Source organism: Carassius auratus, chromosome 5 (genome assembly GCF_003368295.1).
Source record: "Carassius auratus strain Wakin chromosome 5, ASM336829v1, whole genome shotgun sequence".
Lineage (NCBI taxonomy): Eukaryota > Metazoa > Chordata > Actinopteri > Cypriniformes > Cyprinidae > Carassius > Carassius auratus.
Genome location: NC_039247.1, coordinates 6,541,473 through 6,561,369, shown reverse-complemented (window position 1 = coordinate 6,561,369; position 19,897 = coordinate 6,541,473). Strand labels below are relative to the sequence as shown.

Here is a 19,897-nt window from a genome sequence, read left to right as displayed (position 1 = left end):
TATATATATATATATATATATATATATATATATATATATATATATATATATATATATATATATATTTATACTTAAAAGCAACGACCACAAAACACATTGCATCACTGATTTTCATTCGTTTTTGTCTGGAATTCTCTAAAGGGCCAGATCATCTCATAAGCATCCTCTCCCTCTCCGAGTGTGAAATACAAGACCAGACTGTTTCCATAAATGTTTGAATGTGTTTATGAGTGTGTGTCTGTAAACTCTAGCAGCTTCTGTGTGAAAAATGATTCAGCTTCACATGTTGCCAAACCCTGAGCCTGTGTGATGTAGAAGAGTGAAGAGTGAGAGACTGAGATTTCATATCCGTTGATGTACTTTCTGCATGAATGATTTTGGCAGTGCATCATTTTGACCCATTAGCAATTGCTTAATGAAAAGTGCAAATAAAAGTTTTTTTTTTTTGTGTGTAAAAAATACAGGGAAATTGTGCTCAAGGTAGAGCACGGATAGGTTTTCTCCCCCTCTAGATTTTACTTAGTTGTAAGAGAAAGTATCCAGCTGAAAATATATGTTTAGGAATGTAAATATAAAAAAAGTCCACATTTAATTAAGTAAGTAGTAGTAGTAAAAAAAAAAAAAATCTTCAGAAATAAATAAGGGAAACAATATTGTCCCATTAAATTAACATTCATTTATTTATTTATTATTTAGAAATTCTAATGCTTGTAAACAATACTTGATCTTCATTGGATTCAGATGAGACTACTTTTTCCACTGAAGAAAGCGATGTTATGGAAAGAGGACTCATATCTTAATGCAATTTGAAGCTTTGAAGTTAAAAATATCTTAAAAGGATTTATTATAAACACGCCGATTTCTTGTGGATTATTATGATGTTTTTATCAGCTGTTTGGACTGTCATTCTGACGGCACCCATTCACTGTAGAGGATCGTGATGCACTGCTTCATTTCTCCAAATCGGTTCAGATGAAAAAACAAACTCATCTAGATCTTGGATGTTGAAGAGGAGTACATTTTCAGCAAATGTTAATTTTTGACCTATTCCTTTAATAAGAATAGAGTGTCTACATACTGTAGTGTGCATTCTCATTTCCAGGAGTTCCAGTTATTAAATATGTGTGTTTGTTCAGTTTGATTTTCCAGGTGGTCCAGATAGACGTCAGAAGCGAGCCACTTCAGTGAGGCTGGGCACTGTTCCCTGATCTAGATGCAGCTGGTGCAGTCCTGAGTTAAAACTGGCACACAGGAGACTGCTGGAGTCACACGGAGCCAGAGACACCAAGGGCCCTGAGCCGTCCAGCGTTAAAGTGTACAAACACGCTGAAGAAACAATATGGAGGAGACCAGAATCAAACCATGTAGATTTTAAGCTAATTATACCAGCCTGACATGTTTAGCAAAAGCTGTTTGCTTCAGAAAGCATGACACACATGAAATATAATGTGAAAGGATGTTAACCATTGCCTTTGACATTGTTATTTAAAGGAGAAGTATCATTTTTTATGTTTCGTAATGATTTACATTTAAACTCCACATATACAGTATATAATAATATATTGCGCTTTTAAAAGAAGTTATTTACACCAAGGCTGCATTTATTTAAATCAAAAACACAGCAGTCACAGATATACTGTATAATATTATTACTATTTAAAATAAGCTGTTTTCTGTTTAAATATTTTTTTTTAAATATAATTCATTCCTGTAATACAAAGCTCATTTCAGTATCATTACTCCAGTCTTCAGGGTCACATGATCCTTCACAAATCATTCTAATATGCTGATTTGAATATTACTGACTTGTAACTTATATATTATTTAATTTCTAAATTATTATTAATACTAAGTTAATTACTACGTGGCATATATTTAAATATATGATTCAATTAAAAATATGTCAGCCAGAGGAGATTGGCCTCCCCAGCTAAGTCTCTCAAAGTTTCTAAACATTTTAGAGCATTTTCTGAGTTGAATTCTATAAACAGGAAACTGGTCTGTTAACAAATGAGCCACCTGGCCAATTCACTTGTGTGTGTTTGAAAAACATATTAAAAGTATGTGTGTGGGTGTTACCTGCAGTGTTCTGATCCCATATTTTTACTGAGCTGTCATATGACGAAGACGCCACGAGAGCAGGATATCCGGGACGGGGAGGCACAAACACGCAGCATGCTGTGGTCTGCAGGTGTCCTCTGTATTCGGCCACTTTACAGCCGGGCTGTCTGAGGTCCCACAGCTACACAAAAGCATAAACACACAAATGTTTAAATCCATGTACATGCACAACTGTGTCCTGGCAGTATCTGTTTCCACACTCACCGTGGCCTCACTACCCTGACCACCGAAACCATTGCTGGACGAAAGCAGGTGGTAACAGTTGGAACTGATGTCACAGTGGGTCTGGATGTGCTGCTTTGCCGGAAAAGTGTTAGTGACCTGCCAGGAACGGCTATCCCACACCCTGAGACAGATAACACACACCAAAACACAAATCTAAATCATTAATATAGCACTTTTATAATATGCATTGTTCCAAAGGAGCTTTACAGAAAATTATAGTGACAATGTTTTTGTGCCTTACAGTTTTACATCACTCATGAATGGATCCTCTGTAGTGAATGGGTGCCGTCGAAATGAGAATCCAAACATCTGATAAAAACATTACAATAATCCACATGATTTCAGTCCATCAGTATAAAAACAAATCCATCATCAAGACTTTTATTTTTTATTTTTTTTTACTTTTTATAAGTATGAGTCTCTATCCATAATATTGCTTTTCCAGAGGAAAAAGTTGTCTCGTCCAAAATATGCATATCAATCACTTTTTAGTTAAAACAGTCCAGAATAATAAAAAAAGCATTAATATATATATATATATATATATATATATATATATATATTATAAAAATTGAAAAAGCATTGTTATAGTGTATGGTATATTGACCAGAAGCAATGTTTAAAGTTAAAATGCCCTGATGGATTTGTTTCTTACAAATATGCAGCTTTTTTCTTCGCAAGACAGTAACTTATGGACTGGAGTCGTGTGGATGACTTATTGGTTATTGTGATGTTTTTATCAGCTGTTCGGACCCTCATTCTGACGGCACCCATTCACTTGCAGAGGATCCGTTGGTGAGCAAATGATATAATGCTATATTTCTCCACATCTGCTCTGATGTAGATATAATTTACACGATCACTCAGCTTATTCGTTTAGTAAATCTTTTCTGAGAAATGCATCTCTGTAAACAATAACCATTCATCAACATAACGGATCATATGACATACAGTATCAGGAAACTTCTGACCTTATCGTCTTGTCTTCTGAGGTTTGGACAATAGATGTGCTTCCTGGTACCCAGCACACATGAGTCACCTTAAACGGAGCGCAACGGGACAAGACACGTTCATAATCGGTGACCAAAAATAATTTTAACACATACACAAGAATATTAGAACATTCTGAATACAGCCTTTCTAACCAGGTTACGTGAGATGGTGTGTTTTTGCAGACATTCTCCCGACTCAATGTCCCAGAGACGCATGGAGTTATCACGAGAGCCCGTGCATAGCTTTGAGCCATCTACGAAATGAATAAAACCACATAAAAGGACCGTGTTTGAGATTTTGTGGTCATTGAGTGTTTTTCGTTGAGGGTTTGTTCACCTGGGCTTACCGCTACCCCGTTAACTACAAGCTCATGGCCACAAAACTCCTGGACGGGTTCTGTATCTCGACCCAGATCCCACATCAGCACCGACTTATCACGGGATGCACTGAAGACCAAGGAACTTTCTTTAAAACAGCATAACTAAAGGAAAACAGAGAGATTTATACATACAAAACACTTGAATGATATCCATGTGTGCAAAATAATGAATGCTTTATTCATTTTTGCTCCACCAATGAAAAGCTTTGTATGTCAAATCAAATTAGAGGCACTAACTGCAGTTTTAATTAATACCTTTGTAATCTCTCTGCTGTGGCCCCGGAAAGATTTACACCGTTTTCCAGCTCTCCATTCATAGACAACAACAGCCTGTCCCAAAACATCAACAACAACGACAAAAGCATATTAAAATGCACACCATGTAAATCAATGAACAATATATAATGACGATTACTGCCTGTTGATTTAAAGCCACTAGTGGCACCAAACTGAACTGCAGGAATAGCTAGATTTTGACATGCTTGATGTTATCATCTTGTAAGAGCATTGCTATGTGGTTTCTAAGATGTCCGGAGTGGTTTTAGCATGTACAGTTGCTATGATGTTCCGTATGTTTGCTGCAGTCAAAACTAGAGTTTCAATGACAGTCACAATGTAAATATAAAAAAAAATTATTTGACCACAGAATGTTTTTAACCAATCAGAATCAAATATTCTACAGATTTAAAGGTTTGTTTAACTGAACAATAAAGCACCACTAATAAAACTTTACAAACTTACATTTCATTTATGTATTGATAAGTAGAGTTTACAGTGAGATCACAGTTCTCTTTCACCAGTCTTTATGAGTATTATTTTTATACAATGATATTATTTATAAACATTTCAAATTAGTCTTTATTATTATAATTTTTTGTAATTTTTATATGCTTTGACATTTTTTTTACTTTCTTTTTATACAGATTTTAATTTTAATTTTATTTATTTTTATTTCAGTTTTAATTTGAGTAATTTTTGTATTCAACACTGAAAAAAATTATTAATTGAATTTACTAAATGTTTTTATTGTAAGTGGTTGCAATCAATTTATTTGAGCTATATTTAAATAAACTAATTTAGTTGATTAACTTTCAGCAAAATTTGTTTATTTAAATAAACTGATTGCAACCACTTACAATAAAAATTTAGTAAATTCAATTTATAATTTTTTTTCCAGTGAACTTCTAATTTTCATTGACGTTTTTCAACTAATATTTATACATTAATAAAATAACATTTACATTTATTCATTTAGCTGACGCTTTTATCGAAAGCGACTTACAATTGCTATATATATCAGAGGTCGCATGCCTCTGGAGCTACTAGGGGTTAAGTGTCTTGCTCAGGAACACAATGGTGTCGGATTCGAACCCGGGTCTCTCACACCAAAGGGATGTGACTTATCCACTGCGCCAACACCACCCCATTATTGTACATAAAAATTACTTTTAATAGTTTCATTTAACAATAATAACACTGATTACATGGTTTACTTCTAATTTCATTGCACATATTGTTATTTACAAATTTCTTTAAAGATAAACAAATGACAGAATGCTTTGCAATTCCACAATTCATTCCAATCAGTTTGACCCACTTTATGAGTTAGCCATGATAACCGAGGTGGGTGGAGCTTAGCGAATGGTTAATTATTTGTGCATTTCCATTGGGTGTTTGTGTAACATCACTAACACTCATTAATCACCAAACCTCCCAATTCAAAGCTTCTCAAACTCACCTGGTCATGCCCTCCTGACACGCACAGGTCAGAGGTCAAGCTGACAACACAGTTGATGGCATCTGTGTGAGCAGGTTCATACTGCACTACCTGGTGCACAGGTGCAGGCTCCGCCCCCTCTTTGGCCCTGTCAACAATACAGCGTCAATGACCATAGATTCATCACAACCAGCTGTCAAAACACCACTGCTCATCATGATCTCACTTGTAAATGTCCGAGCGCCTCCGGAACTTGCTCTGCAGTTTCCCCATGCTTATATATAGGTGTCCAATAACCCGATTTCAGGATGTCTTACTCATCTCTCCACAGCGCAAGACTTCATCTTCAGACTCTTTTGGGATCTGTGAGAATTACACACATTTAGACGTTAATGAAGATATCAAGTCCTTTGGCAACTTCACAAGGGAGCTATTATCTGCCAAGAACAGATGCCCATGTTGTCTCTAGCATAAGCTGGTAATCAGTTATGTACTGGGTTCAGTTATGTATGGACACAGCTTGCTTCTGAGAGCTACAGGAAGACAGGGAGGGCGACCTGAATCCTATTAAGTGCATTAGTGCCTCATCGCATTAGGTAACTAGTAGGATGCAATATGACAATATTCGGCCAAACCAATGTATCCATCTCCTGCAATTAACCTTCAGATATGAGACAGCTACACACACACACACACACACACACACACACACAGAGAGAGAGAGATAGAGAGATAGAGAGAGAGAGAGAGAGAGAGAGAGAGAGAGAGATGTGCCGGTGCAGAATACACTGCTCTGTCGAAGGCAAACCAGCAAGAATTGCATGACAAACATACAACATCGCTTTTAAACCATGCATCTGCTATAACACTCCACGAGACAAACGCAGACGCGCATTAAATGTAGTAAAGTTCGCGAGACCGAAACAAAACTTACCGTCCCGAACCTTAAGACGCTTAGCGTCAGCGTGTCGGTGTTATTGTGAACGACTCGCATGGGTGTGTGCGATGTCCGAGCTGTCTGGAAGTACGTGAACGAAATATTTATCGCGCATCGTGATACGTTTCGGCTGTAACGTTAAGTCTACAGCGGCTCCTCGTCTGCAGCTTCTCTAGGAGCGACGCTTTCGCTGTTACCAGGCGCACGGAGGTCACGTGAGCGTAAAAGGGGGCGGGGCTTCAGGTCACGTGAATTTTCTGAGCAAATATAATTTAAATTATTTTAAATTAAATTAAATTAAATAAAAAATTAAATTTAAAAATAATAAATAATAAAAAAATTAATTCAAAATATAATTTCACCTTAAATACACAAGTAAAGTTAAACGAAACAAAATGAAACCACACACACACGCACTATATTATAACTAAATGATTATAAGTTGTTTAAATTTGCAGTTACAAAACAAAAATAATCGAATAGAAATATCTCATACATCTAATATTTAAAAATAAGACTAGCTTTTACACCAAATATGTTTTTTTAACAACAGATATGCGTTCTCGACTTTACTGTTGTTCTTTAGGCTACAGCCACTAAAGAATTAAAATTCTTTAAGTCAGTGGAAAACAAATAAATATTAATTATAAATATGTTCATAAATTCAAAATAAGATGGGGGGGGGGGGGGGGGGCATCATATCTGTAAATGTCGATAGGCCATTATGTCGATACAAGTACCAAGTGAAACGAAATTTTTCAGAAGTTTAAAGTCAGAAAGAGCTTTATTGGCAATAGACAAGGAATTTGTCTATATAGCTTCCAGTGCAGAATAAAGTACAGACATCCTGAAAAAATACATAGTGCAGACATGCCCACATAGGAATTACTCAGTAGAGATTAAATATAACTCTAATATGATAAAATAATGCAATACAATACATTAGAAGAAATATGGAGAAAAAAAATATATAAATGTTTTCATGATTTTTTTTTCTTTTACAATATACAGCTTATGTAGTTTACAAAAGTACAATTTTCAGATGCTATTTATAAATGTTTCAGTTATAATGGACAATGTATGGAAGTTTAGTTTATTCAATAGTTTAGCCTGAATTTATCCTAAGGGGGAAAAAACTGTTCTAGTGGTCGGTGCTCTTTCTTTTCGGGCTGCTTAGAATCATTATTGGGGCTGATTGTTAAGTAAATAATAAACTAATTAAAAGTTAATAACATTTTGTTCATTTCAAAAGAAAAGAAAGAGAGTGATTTCTCTTCAAAGATCTGCCCTCCTGTGGTCAATGAATATATTGCTCGTTCTACTGAACAGTTCATATCTAAACAAGGCCACTAGGAGCTTGAACAGAACATTTGAGTTTAGTGAGGCAACACAAGCTTTCCTTCTGTCTCATGCATTTTAATAATTTATTGACCTATATAACATAAGCCTACCATCCGACATGCTTTAGATTTAAAATGCACAATTTTTTAATAAAACGATGACACTGGTTTGTTCAGAGACCTCCAAACTGGTTGATTTTTCTAGTGAATCAGAAAGAGGCTTATGGGCTCTGCAGGTCACTTGACTGAAACAGCAACAATGTGCTCTTTGTGATCAAAGGCCAAGCAGCACAATGCTTGATATAACTGAATATTTCTGTTCACAAAGAACTGCCAACTAGCATGAAGTATTATAATTACAAATAACCATTAGATGACTATCCAGCTATAATTGCAACATCTTACATTAATAACTCTGAATCTGTGCCTATAAGGTAATTGTAAAGTTGTGGTCAACTGGAGCTTATGATTACACTAATGACTGCACACAGACCAACCGCCCTTCAAAGTTAATCTTTGCAGGGAGACCTAGAAAGCATGATGGAATAGCTCAGTTCTTTATCACTCTTAACTTTAAATGTTGCTCTAAATGAATGCACTTAAAATGAATGGCCCAGAAGAGTCTACAGCTTTAAGAAGAAAGGTAAGCTTTCGTTTGACTTTTAAATTTACAGTCCACCACATACGGTGCATTATCCACAGGACTGAACATGGGAAAGCAATTGACATGCATGTGTTAAAAGACAAAAATACCCTACAGAGCTTCTTCATGGCTCTAAATGGAATTTCATCCTGAATTAACTCTGAACGCATGCAGTTTTCACTGGTCATGCAATCAACAACAGCACGATTGTATTCCTGCTAGTATATCTGTTATGCACCTTATCTAGAGCTCTAAGAACAGTTCTGTCTTAGGATGAGTTTGCATTTCATAGATAGACTGAATCCGTGATTAAGAGGCATTTGGAATAATAAGTAAAAATGTTTAAATATTTTTCAAAAATGGACAAAGACAATGGAGAGCTTAGAGAATATCAACCTTTACTTAAAGACTTCAAAGAACCGGCACAACAAATAAAGGTATGTTTAAAATAAATCATTTTTATGAAATATATATTTTTAAATACTATATAATATTATTGTTGTTTCTATTATTATTTTTGATTAAAATACAGAAATTATTTAATTACTTTTATTTATTTAACATTTGTATTATTATTTTTAAAAATAAGTATTAATATAATGTACCATTCATCAGCTTTAATAAACAGTTATGAACATGAAGTTGACTGTAATATTTCCTGCATCTTTTAAATGCACATATTTTAAGTGCACATATATTTTTGCATATTACATAATTTCACAACTCTTCATTGTTCGATTACTTCTGCTGTTGCAGTCCTGAGGTTTCTCTGTCTTTACTCTTAACCAGTTAAAATATTAGTTATTAATGATGAGTTTAAATCAAAATAGCTTTTGAACATGATTTCTACAGGTTCCCAGTAAGTCTCTTCTTCTAGCTGTCTGTGCGGCTGGCATTGGTGGGACGTTTCAGTATGGATACAATATATCTATCATAAATTCACCTACCAAGGTAAGAAAAGTGTGCATTGATTATTCTTATCACTTTACTTAAGTGTTTACATCTAGAGCAGGTTTTTTTGCAATATGCATTAGTCACATTAAGTTCAGTGCAGCATGCATGTTTGTAATGTATTTTTGTGAGTTATTATTGCACTAGCTCATCAGACTAAGTTACCTGAACTCTTTAGATAGTTAATATATCACATGGATATGGATTTTGGTCTATGGCACATTTTTGCTAGACTGACCCAAACATGTAGTATAAATAAAAAAAAGTGAATCCAAAACCCATATTTGGGTTTTGAACACAGGTGTGTTTTTTTTTTTTTTTTTTTTTTTTACATAGTCAAGACACCACATGTAAATATAATAAAACTACAATTTTGACATCTGTAATCAATACCACCACACTTCACAGTTAATTAATTACAGTACATTAATTGTAACTTTTTCTGAAATGTTGTTTAAATATTAAAATGAGGCACTGTATAATTAAATATAGAGTAATGTTGATACATTTCCAGAACCCAAATCTGAACATTGGATAATGCCAGGTTCAATATTCTTGTTTCATTTTCCCGACATATTACAGTTTTCACAGACTGGATCTCTTCTTATCACTCCATGAATCAGAATATACTGTTAAAAGCCAGAACCAGGTTTTCAGCAATAAATTGTAATATAATTCAGGTGAATATTATTTAGACAAAACCAATAAACCTAAATTTTGATGTATGAAAGTGCTACTTAAGCGAAAACTTCTGACTGCATGAAAAAAACAACAAGTGTTTTTGAAGATATGTACTTTATTTGAAATCTATTGTAATTCTCCATGAATTATAATAAAATAAACACTAAGGCCTGGTTTCACAGAGAATGTGGGTTAAGCCAGAATTAGGCCAAGGATCTCAAGGTCTCTTTTATAAAAGTGCCTTATAAAATTTTTTATAAATTCTGCGTGCATATTTTAAGATATGTCAGTGCAAGTTTCTGTCAGTTAACACATGCATTTTAGTCTGGGACTAAGCCTAAGCATTTTCTGTAAAACTAGGGCTATATGTATATTTTGGATGTTTTCTTTCCACTAGTTGCAATTATGGAAGCAAAATAGGCAAAAATCTCAAAACTGACCAGTGCATGAAAACACATTGGTTTTGCCTTAATCATTAACCCAGGGTCATTGTTAACCATGTTTCACAATGCTCATACTTTACCTTAAATTAGTAACAGACCCACTAATAATTGCTTTCTTCTAAGGACCATGAAAGAAGATATATATATAAAAAAAAAATGTGTCTTTGTTCTATTTATGTTCATGTTACTATTATCCAAGTTAAAGCTGACCTTTCCTATGCAAGACAGCATTTTTTTTAATCACTTGTGTGTTTCCTAACAGGCTGTGCAGAACTTCATTAATCAGACATGGACTGAGCGCTACAACACTGAAATCTCCACACAGGTGCTCACGCTCCTCTGGTCCACCATAGTGTCCATATTCACTCTCGGTGGACTCGTGGGAGCGTCGGTGGGTGGAACTCTAGCCATCAGATTTGGAAGGTGAATTGAAGTCAAAAACTCTGCACAGAAAATATATAAAGGATGTGACCAAACGTGCAAGACTGGGGGATCAAATCAATCACTTATTATTTATTTTTTTATCAGGAAAGGGACACTATTGTTCAACAACGTCTTTGCTCTGTTGGCTGCTTTATTCATGGGCTTGAGCTATCCCTCCAACACTTTTGAGCTTTTAATCATTGGACGCTTCTTGACGGGAGTAAATGCAGGTATCTCAAGTTTTCAAGCACATGGTCAAGCAGTTTTATATTATGATTCCATGAACATTATACACCACTGTTCAAACGTTTGGGCTCAGTATGATTTTTTTGGAAGAAATCTCCTAACTGACATCTTATTTGAATGACAGGTATTGGAATATGTGTGCAGCCTTTGTATATTGGTGAGATCGCACCTAGAGCTCTGCGTGGTGCCATGGCAATGGGAACTTCCATTTTCATCACCGGAGGGATCCTAACAGGACAAGTGATTGGTCTCAAGTAAGAAATAAAACATATACTGTAAAGAATACAAGGAGAGTCAAAACTTGTTTGATCTCAACATGGTGAAATGGGATGTAGATTCCTAGATGTAGACACCTGAGGATATCAAGTAAAGATGTTAAGACTCATATTTTGTGTGTTTTTGTCTGTGTGTTAGTGAGTTGTTAGGTAAGGAGGAGTACTGGCCCATCCTCTTGTCCACCGTCTGTATTCCAGCCATAATGCAGCTGCTGACTCTGCCCTGGTTCCCCGAGAGCCCTCGCTACCTGCTCATCGACCGCGGAGATGACGTTGCTTGCAAAAAGGGTACAGCATGGTTTAATAACTACAATTACAATTGCAAAATAATATTTAATTAAACGTGTTCTAGGATGTGGTCGGATATACAGTTGAAACCAGATATTTACATACACTTCAGAAAAAAAAAACACAAAAACTTGTATTTCTTTACTGTCATGCATTAAATCAAAGTAAACCTTTTCTGTTTTAGATCAATAAATATTAACATATTTTTTTTTGCATTTGTTAAATGTCAGAATCAAGCGAGGGAGAATTTTTATGTATTTTTTTTAAAGTAGAACTTTTCAACAAAACAAAATGTGATAATTCCGAAACAGTGTCAGGTAAGATTGAACGGTATATTTCAATAAATAAATAGTTGAAGATAGAAATAATTACTCAACAACCCAGGTTAACCGACCACTATGAAAATGACTAGGCAAAAAAAGTTTTATCTGTTTTTCTGGCAAGTATAAGGTCACAAGTCACATTTAAACTCATGATTCCATTGAAAGAAAGATGGTGTTGTCATCTCGACTGCGTATAACCACAAAATCAGAGTGTTTAAAGACTGAAGCGTAAAATCTCATTGAAGTGATCACACTTGAACGGATGTCATGATGTGAGCATTCTGCAGGGAGATAAATCCAACCCGCTGAACTGTAACCAACTACAGAAGCGAGGAGAAGACAATCTCGTGAGTAAAGGAATGTTATGCCCTTTGCCACTTTCTTTCAGCTCTAATGTGGTTCCATGGCCAGGATAAGTACCATGGAGAGAAGGAGGATATGGAGAGAGAGAGGGACAGCGCTATCGGCATTAAACCTAAAAAGCCCTGGGAGCTTTTTTCAGACACTAGTCTTCGCTGGCAACTCCTGACCCTCTTCGTAATCCACACGTCCCAGCAACTCAATGGCATCAATGCGGTGTGTATCTCACTCAGACACCCAGAAACAACAAGTTCACATTAGGGGCTTAGATTAGTCTTGACTGCTGATGTGTGCTCTCTTAAAAAAACAACAACAGCCCTTCCTGCCAAGATGGCATGTGATCGGCCTGCTGTGGATTAAACCCTGATCTTTTCTCAGAGCAAACGATTATTAAAGCAAGGAAAAAAGCACTCAATCAGATTTTTACATTGATGCTGTGACTTTTACTTGAGCTCCTATAATGGGGGTCGCCGTAATTTTGCCAAGTAAGACATGTTCCTGGATCAACATCTTTTGATGATCCTGGATCAACATTATTGTTCAAAAATGTAGACTTAACCCATTCCCTACCCCTAAACCTAACCCTACCCATAATTTATTCCTACAATCAGTGGGAAATGATAGCTGATTAATAAGGGTGTTATAGCACCTTACCCTGATGGTAAGCCTAAAACAGATATTTCCTGAAAAGTTATCTCTCAATTCTGATTGGTTGATAGGAATGTTGTATAATCACGCTCATGATTCTCTATAATGGGCATGAAAGTGATTTTGCACACATACATAAAAGCTTTTATTAAGTGTCATGTGAGATCCTCTAGTAAAATAGCAAAGCCATTGGTGAAGAATGTGCAGCAGACGCAAACATTATTTAGACATTTCGAATCCTTTTAATTAAATATATACATTTCATTGGATTAGCGGAAACATCAAACCATTAGATAGCAGAAATTCATATTTCTGTAAAAGGTTTGTTATAATTTGTTATTAGATTTAAATCTAAATTAGACTCAAACTTTAGTTTATATCAACATATCAACTTAAAGTGCTTTTCAAAGGCTACATATGTTCAAAAAAGAAACTGTAACTAAATCGTCTAATGGTGCGGTCAGAAAATAATCATTGTTCACGAAAATTTGCACAAATTTTTAATGGTATTAAAAAAATAAAAATAATAAATAAAAGACAAAAAAAACAGATTTTGGATGGGAACTTGACGTTTATTTTAATTGAATTTTTTTTTAGCATTAACAATAAATAAAAATAAAATAAAAATAATGGAACATGCAATGAGACAACTGTTCAACTCAGTGGTGGAAAGTTGTGTTTATTATTATTATTATACGAAAGAATATCTTTATTATTACTGTGCAACTGTCACAATTTCATATCTAGTGTATTGCATTGCTGATATATGTTTGTCTCTCCCATTAGATCTATTTCTATGCAGACTATGTGTTCACCCAGGCTGGGATTCCAGCTGACAAGATTCCGTACGCTACAGTGGGAACTGGAGCTTGTGAATGCATCACTGCACTGACGTGTGTAAGTCTGGAATATACCATTACCTGTGCAAATTTGTATACTTGACATAAATAAAGCAATACTATGACATAGAACTTTAATTGGGAGGCTTATACTGTAAATTATGGCCAGATAAATTGTTTGGCCAATGACTTCTAATCCAGAAACATGTACCACTTGGCTAAATTGCATAGTGCATGGAAATTTTTGAAAATTAAATGTTGAGCCAGATTTTGAAAGATATTTTTTTGTTGTGTCAGGTCACCTTTATTTCTATTGTTTTATACAATACACATTGCTTCAAAGCAGCTTCACAGTTATAAACAGGAAAATAACAATCAATGAAGAAAACTTCAAATATGAGACAAATTCAAATTCTTCAAAGTTCTAAAAAGCCAATAGTGTCATTATTCAGCTTCCGTCAGTTCAGTTTTGGTTCAGATTTAGTGCAATACTTGTGTAAAGTTCACAATTTATGAAGCAAGTTCAATTCACATGTAAGCAGCACCGAAGACTGTAATGTCATTATTCAGCCTGAGTCAGTTCCCAGTTTATTCAAACTGATGTTGTGTGTTTCAGGGTCTTCTGATTGAATCTTTGGGAAGAAGAGCTCTGATTATTGGTGGATACTCTCTCATGAGTGTGTGCTGTGTCTGTTTCACCATCGCCCTCACTTTTCAGGTCTAGTGACCTAATACCTGCTGTTTTTCCTCATATTTATTTTGTGCATTGTAGCAATATTTCATTATGTTGCTAGCATAAACTATTAGAATCATACTTACGGGGTTATGCTGAAAAATGGCATAAAGTTTGTGATCTCAAGTTTCTAATATTTGAATGTATGCAGATTTAGTGATGTTTGTTTGGTGTTTTTTCCTCACAGGAGTCCAGCCCTTGGGTTCCCTACCTCAGTATGATCTGTGTTTTTGCCTTCATTCTCAGTTTTGGCCTTGGACCAGGTGAATGAATGAGTAAAAAAGAAAGCAAAGAAGTAAAATTACACCTATATGAATGTTTTAACACGAAAATTTTAATTGGATGAAAATGTTCTCAACCTCAGGCCAGCCAAAATCGGTTCATTGCTTCATTGGAACAGATTTGGAGAAATGTAGTATTACATCACTTGCTCACCAATGGATCCTCTGCAGTGAATGGGTGCCATCAGAATGAAAGTCCAGAGGTTCTGGTTCTGGAGTCTGAGGAGTAGATGTGTGCACAGTTCGCTCCCAAAAACTTCTCAGTTTTGTCTTATAAACTTCAGACAAATTTCAAAGCATCTTTGGAAAGTCTGACAGCCAAACTAGATAACAATTAATCCATGGCTGATCGTGATCTTTGCATCTGTAACCTCGAGTCCAGCACTACAGACATCAGTCAGGAGCTTGAACAAGTCAAAGCTACATGTTCGAGGCTTCAGAAGGATAATTAGTGACTTAAGGCTAAAGTCTCAGATCTTGAGAGCCGCAGCCACAGAGCACTGAGCTTACCTGAGTCAACCCAAAGAACCTTAAGGGCAAGTCATTTCACTTGGTGGCCATCTTTGAAACACCTCTTGGCATGCAAGTGCAGTTCCTATCTCTATTTTATGGGTAAACATCAAATTCTCCAAAACTGTTCGCTAAGCTTACGATGAAATTTCATGTTTGAAATCACCAATGATATCTGACAACAACTATCTCATAAATGTTGTTTCTTTCGCTCAAATAGTGTTAAAAAGCTTATTTGTAAGCTTTTTTCACTCTTAAGTGCACGTCTCCAGGACGCTGACTGTTTCTATAGCACCCGGGACTTCAGTGACATAATAGCGTTTTACGATTGGCTCTTTTATTCAGAAGGCAGGGCTTCCTTTGAAAGAGCAACCATATTGAGCGCTGCATTTTTTCTCATTCAAAACTACACCAGTGATACATCTTGAGTATTCTATAGTATTTGGTCAGTCAACGGGCTGCATCTGATGGCTTTTTCTCTCAACTTCTGGTCAATGTGCCTGGTTCCTAGGTGTTACCCTCGTCACCGAAGCTGGACGGAACTCATCATAGCCTTGCACCAAAACCCACACAGGGCAGAGACCACGACCCATCATTCTGTGATTTAATCGCTTTCAAGTTAAGGACTTGGCCATCTGTGAATCTCACAAAAGCTGTATGATGGCCACAAGATTCATACCTTAGAGGATTCTGCCCTGAGGTTTTAAAACGTCATGGTGAGTATAAGGATGTGAAGCCATCACTCTACAAATGCGGACTCAAGCCTGAGCTTCTCTACCCTGCTAGACTGTGAATCCTACTTCCAAAAAGTGGAAAGAAATGGTTGGCTTCTGTTTCAGAACTTAAATCAACAACTTCATCCAGAGCTCGGACTAACAGTAAACTCAGTAGACTTGATTTTACTATCAGCAGCCTTGAATATTTTTTATTTCACACTTTATTACTAAAATCTCCACCTCCACCTTGTCTTCAGTTATTCCACTAACAAGACTTTTATGCTACTTTATATACCTCCTTTATACACAGTTGAAGATGTGCAATTCGATAACACTTTCAGTTTCCAAAATGTGCCTCGTATTGATTCTGATTTGGTGGCTCCACTTATTGTACATTGGACAAAATTAAGACCTCTCTTAGTCTAATGCAAAATGGCAAACGCCCAGGGCCTGATGGCTTCCCTGCTAAATTTTTAAAGGCTTTTTCTGATAAATGATCAACTCTTTTGCTTAACGTTTAATGAGTCCTACATTTCAGGTATCTTCCCTCACTCTTTACGGCAGGTTATTATTTCCCTTATGCTGAAGAAAGATAAAGATCCTTCTCAGTGCAGCAGCTATGGCCCCATATCTTTACTTTGTTCTGATATTAAATTATTAGACTGTTCTTCCAACCATAATTTCACCAGACAAAACAGGGTTTTTAAAAATAGACACTCTTTTCATAATCTTAGCTGGCTTTTGAATATTGTTTACTGTTTATATCTCCAGAATTAGTTATCTCCAATGGTGATGAGTGGAGCTATTTGGGTAACACTTTAGAATAAGGTTCCATTAGTTAATGTTAGTTAATGTGTTAATTAACATGAACAAACAATGAATAATACATTTATTACTGTATTTATTCATCTTCGTTAATGTTAGTTAATGAAAATACAGTTATTCATTGTTAGTTCATGGTAATTCACAGTGCATTAACTAATGTTAACAAGCACAACTTTTGATTTAAATAATGCATTAGTAAATGTTGAAATTAACATGAACTAAGACTTATAAATGCTGTAGAAGGATTGTTCTTGCTTAGTTCATGTTAATTAATACATTAACTAACATTAACTAATGGAACCTTATTCTAAAGTGTTACCGCTATTTGTTTTACACACTGAATAAATGTGTTTTTCCTGATCAATTTAAAGCTTGGATTAGGCTTTTATACACATCTCCCATGGCCTGTGTGCAAACAAATAATAACTATTAAGTATTTCTCCATTGGTCATGGGACTAGACAGGGCAGCACATTCTCCCTTCTGCTATTTGCAATAGCTATTGTGCCTTTGGCAACTACTTTAAGATTCAGTACAATGGCTGGCAAGCAGAGGAGAGGGTTAGAGCATAAGCTATCTGTAAATGCAGATGATCTCTTGTTATACGTGTCTCACCCTGGTACCTCCGTACCTTTGGTTTTTATTGTCTTAGCAGATTTTGGCCTAATTTCAGGTTATTAGCTAAATTTTATATTTGACAAAAGAAACTTTTCAGCCTTATTACACCACAGGGAAGAGGGACCGATGACACTTTGTCCCGTTAGTTACTCATTTTACACAGGATTTCAATCACTGTTGCCTCCTCCCTCTATCCCTGGTTAACTAAATTAAGATGAACTTACTTTCAATTTTTTATACTTATTTAGTAGTAGTAGTAGTGGTGGGAAAAAAATGCAAGGATTTGAAAAGGCATTCTTCAGAAAAAAAAAATAGGCTGGTCTGGCTCTTCAAAATGTTCAAATGTACAATGGCGCCAATGAAATATTCAGATAATTAAATTGTAAAAAACAGTCAAATCTGTACCTAGTTTTGCAGTATTTTGGTCTTTATAATACCCCTTTATTATCCCTCATATATTCCAATCCTTTTCAATCTTGGACAGTGCGTTTGCTCAATGGAGAGACCTTTGATTGGTTTTTATTGGTGACATTTACATCAATGGTGTTTTTGCCTCTTTTGATCACTTGACCTCTCAGTTTGATATGACCAAAAGCAATTTTATTCAGATATTTACAAACACTTTCCAACTGTCTTTTTCTTCATATTTGGATACCATAATGGGTGTGGATCCTTGTGCTAGAGGATCAATTTCTAAATTAGTAAATATAATTTTCTCTGATAACCTACACATTGTTTGGTCCCAAGACATTAGTGCCGTCATTGACGACGAAAATGGAATGGAAAGAGGTCTTTAACTCCTCTTTTCTCTGCACACGTCAGACAGTGCAAGGTGGTACATAATCTCTTAAAAATAAAGGTGCTTCATGATGGCATAGAAGAACCTTTTTGTCTTATTCCATAAAAAAAAACATCTGAAGAACGTTTCTGTTTCATAAAGGTTCCTTTGTGGTGGAAGAAGGTTCTTCAGATTATACAAAAGGCAAGAAAGAGATGGTTCTTTAAAGAGCCTTTGACTGAATGGTTCTTTGTAGAACCAAAAATGGTTCTTCTATGGCATTCTGTGAAGAACCTTCTGAGGCACCTGGTCTAAGAGCAGTCTAGCTTATATTAACCCCTCTATAGACCATGTCCAATGACTGGAATCATGTGGATTCCTTGTCGGTTATTGTGATGCATTTATCAGTTTGGACTCTCATTCTGATGGCACCCATTCACTGCATATGATACATCAGTGAGCATTCGATGTAATGCTTATTTTCTTCTAACATGTTCTGATGAAGAAACTAATTTTTGAATAACCTGAGGGTGAGTACATTTTCAGCAAATTAATAAAAACCTCTCTCTCAACACTTGTATTGTTAGGCTATATAACACTGGTATATACACTAGTTTGATCAGTAATATCAATGTGCTTTGTGCTGTAGGTGGTGTGACAAACATTTTAACAACAGAGCTATTTATCCAAACCGATCGACCTGCTGCGTACATGATCGGTGGCTCAATCAACTGGATCTCTTTCTTCTTCATTGGAATGATATTTCCATTTATTGTGGTATATATCAGCACCTTCTTTCCATTTACTCACATACATATGGTGGTTAGTTTCACATAGCAGTTGCATTTTTCTGATATACAGGACCTTATTAACCATGCAGATTCTGTAAAAACAATCAAATTATGATATTTGTTAATTACTTTTAATTATATATAAAAAAAAAAAACATAGTGGAATTTAAATGTTTTGTTTTTAACAATCTTTTCTTTCCCAATCTCTTTCAGAATGGACTTAAGCAGTACTGCTTCCTTGTTTTCCTTGTTATATGTTGCTTGGTGGCAACTTACATCTTTTTTGTGGTTCCTGAAACCAAGAACAAGACCTTTCTGGAGATTCAGAGCGAGTTTCACTCTAGAAAGAAGCTCATTGCTGTCAATGGGACTGAGGGCCCTCTACTGTCCACGCCATTGTAAAACACACACAATACACAAAGCACTGTATTTTAAAGGGCTTTATAATATCTGTGTACTTATGTATGAATGTGCCAGAATACTTGGAAATGTAAAACAGGAAAATATCTTTATGACAAAGACAATATACACTATATATTATTTGTCTTCAAAACGATCATATATCAGTAGGTACTTTCAACAGAATTACATCTTGTATGTGTTTTATACACTGTAAACCCTAATAAGTTCACAGAACTCAAAAATTATTTTGTAACAGATTACACAAAAACATTTAAGTGATGTTTTTAAATGTTTTAGGTTTACATAAAATAAAAATTACATTTCCAGTTGCCTTAAATTATCTCAATGTTATCTTATAAATATTGATATTTCTCAACTTATAATTAGGGAGTAATTCACTAAAAAATTTCAC

General features: G+C 35.3%; 2 protein-coding genes across 3 annotated transcripts; one reads left to right on the top strand and one right to left on the bottom strand.

Moving 5' to 3' along the window:
• Positions 1-66: 66 nt before the first annotated feature.
• Positions 67-6,592, bottom strand: LOC113072606 (WD repeat-containing protein 31-like). The gene is made up of 10 exons (XM_026245599.1): positions 6,370-6,592; positions 5,662-5,798; positions 5,457-5,583; positions 3,974-4,048; positions 3,676-3,820; positions 3,492-3,592; positions 3,318-3,385; positions 2,326-2,467; positions 2,080-2,242; positions 67-1,326 (listed from the first exon to the last, which is right to left on the bottom strand). The coding sequence occupies exons 2-10, from the start codon at positions 5,706-5,708 to the stop codon at positions 1,166-1,168; spliced, it is 1,029 nt and encodes a 342-aa protein (XP_026101384.1). The 5' UTR covers positions 5,709-5,798; positions 6,370-6,592; the 3' UTR covers positions 67-1,165.
• A 1,626-nt stretch (positions 6,593-8,218) lies between these two features.
• Positions 8,219-19,813, top strand: LOC113072589 (solute carrier family 2, facilitated glucose transporter member 11-like). 2 transcript variants are annotated; one of them, XM_026245592.1, is made up of 12 exons: positions 8,219-8,355; positions 9,208-9,306; positions 10,693-10,853; positions 10,959-11,083; positions 11,224-11,353; positions 11,514-11,662; positions 12,374-12,561; positions 13,780-13,890; positions 14,449-14,550; positions 14,753-14,828; positions 18,942-19,069; positions 19,297-19,813. In XM_026245592.1, the coding sequence occupies exons 1-12, from the start codon at positions 8,302-8,304 to the stop codon at positions 19,483-19,485; spliced, it is 1,512 nt and encodes a 503-aa protein (XP_026101377.1). In that variant the 5' UTR covers positions 8,219-8,301; the 3' UTR covers positions 19,486-19,813. The 2 variants fall into 2 exon arrangements, with proteins under 2 accessions (XP_026101377.1, XP_026101374.1); XM_026245589.1 differs by lacking the exon at positions 8,219-8,355 and adding an exon at positions 8,585-8,792.
• Positions 19,814-19,897: the final 84 nt, after the last annotated feature.

Coding starts and splice junctions, on each gene's coding strand:
- LOC113072606 (XM_026245599.1), bottom strand. CDS start 5,708: ATGGGGAAACTGCAGAGCAAGTTCCGGAGGCGCTCGGACATTTACAA. Junction 3,593..3,675: donor CGGGGTAGCGGTAAGCCCAG/GTGAACAAACCC, acceptor TTCATTTCGTAG/ATGGCTCAAAGCTATGCACG. Junction 3,386..3,491: donor ACACCATCTCACGTAACCTG/GTTAGAAAGGCT, acceptor GCTCCGTTTAAG/GTGACTCATGTGTGCTGGGT.
- LOC113072589 (XM_026245589.1), top strand. CDS start 8,694: ATGTTTAAATATTTTTCAAAAATGGACAAAGACAATGGAGAGCTTAGA. Junction 8,793..9,207: donor AACCGGCACAACAAATAAAG/GTATGTTTAAAA, acceptor TGATTTCTACAG/GTTCCCAGTAAGTCTCTTCT. Junction 13,891..14,448: donor GCATCACTGCACTGACGTGT/GTAAGTCTGGAA, acceptor TGTGTGTTTCAG/GGTCTTCTGATTGAATCTTT.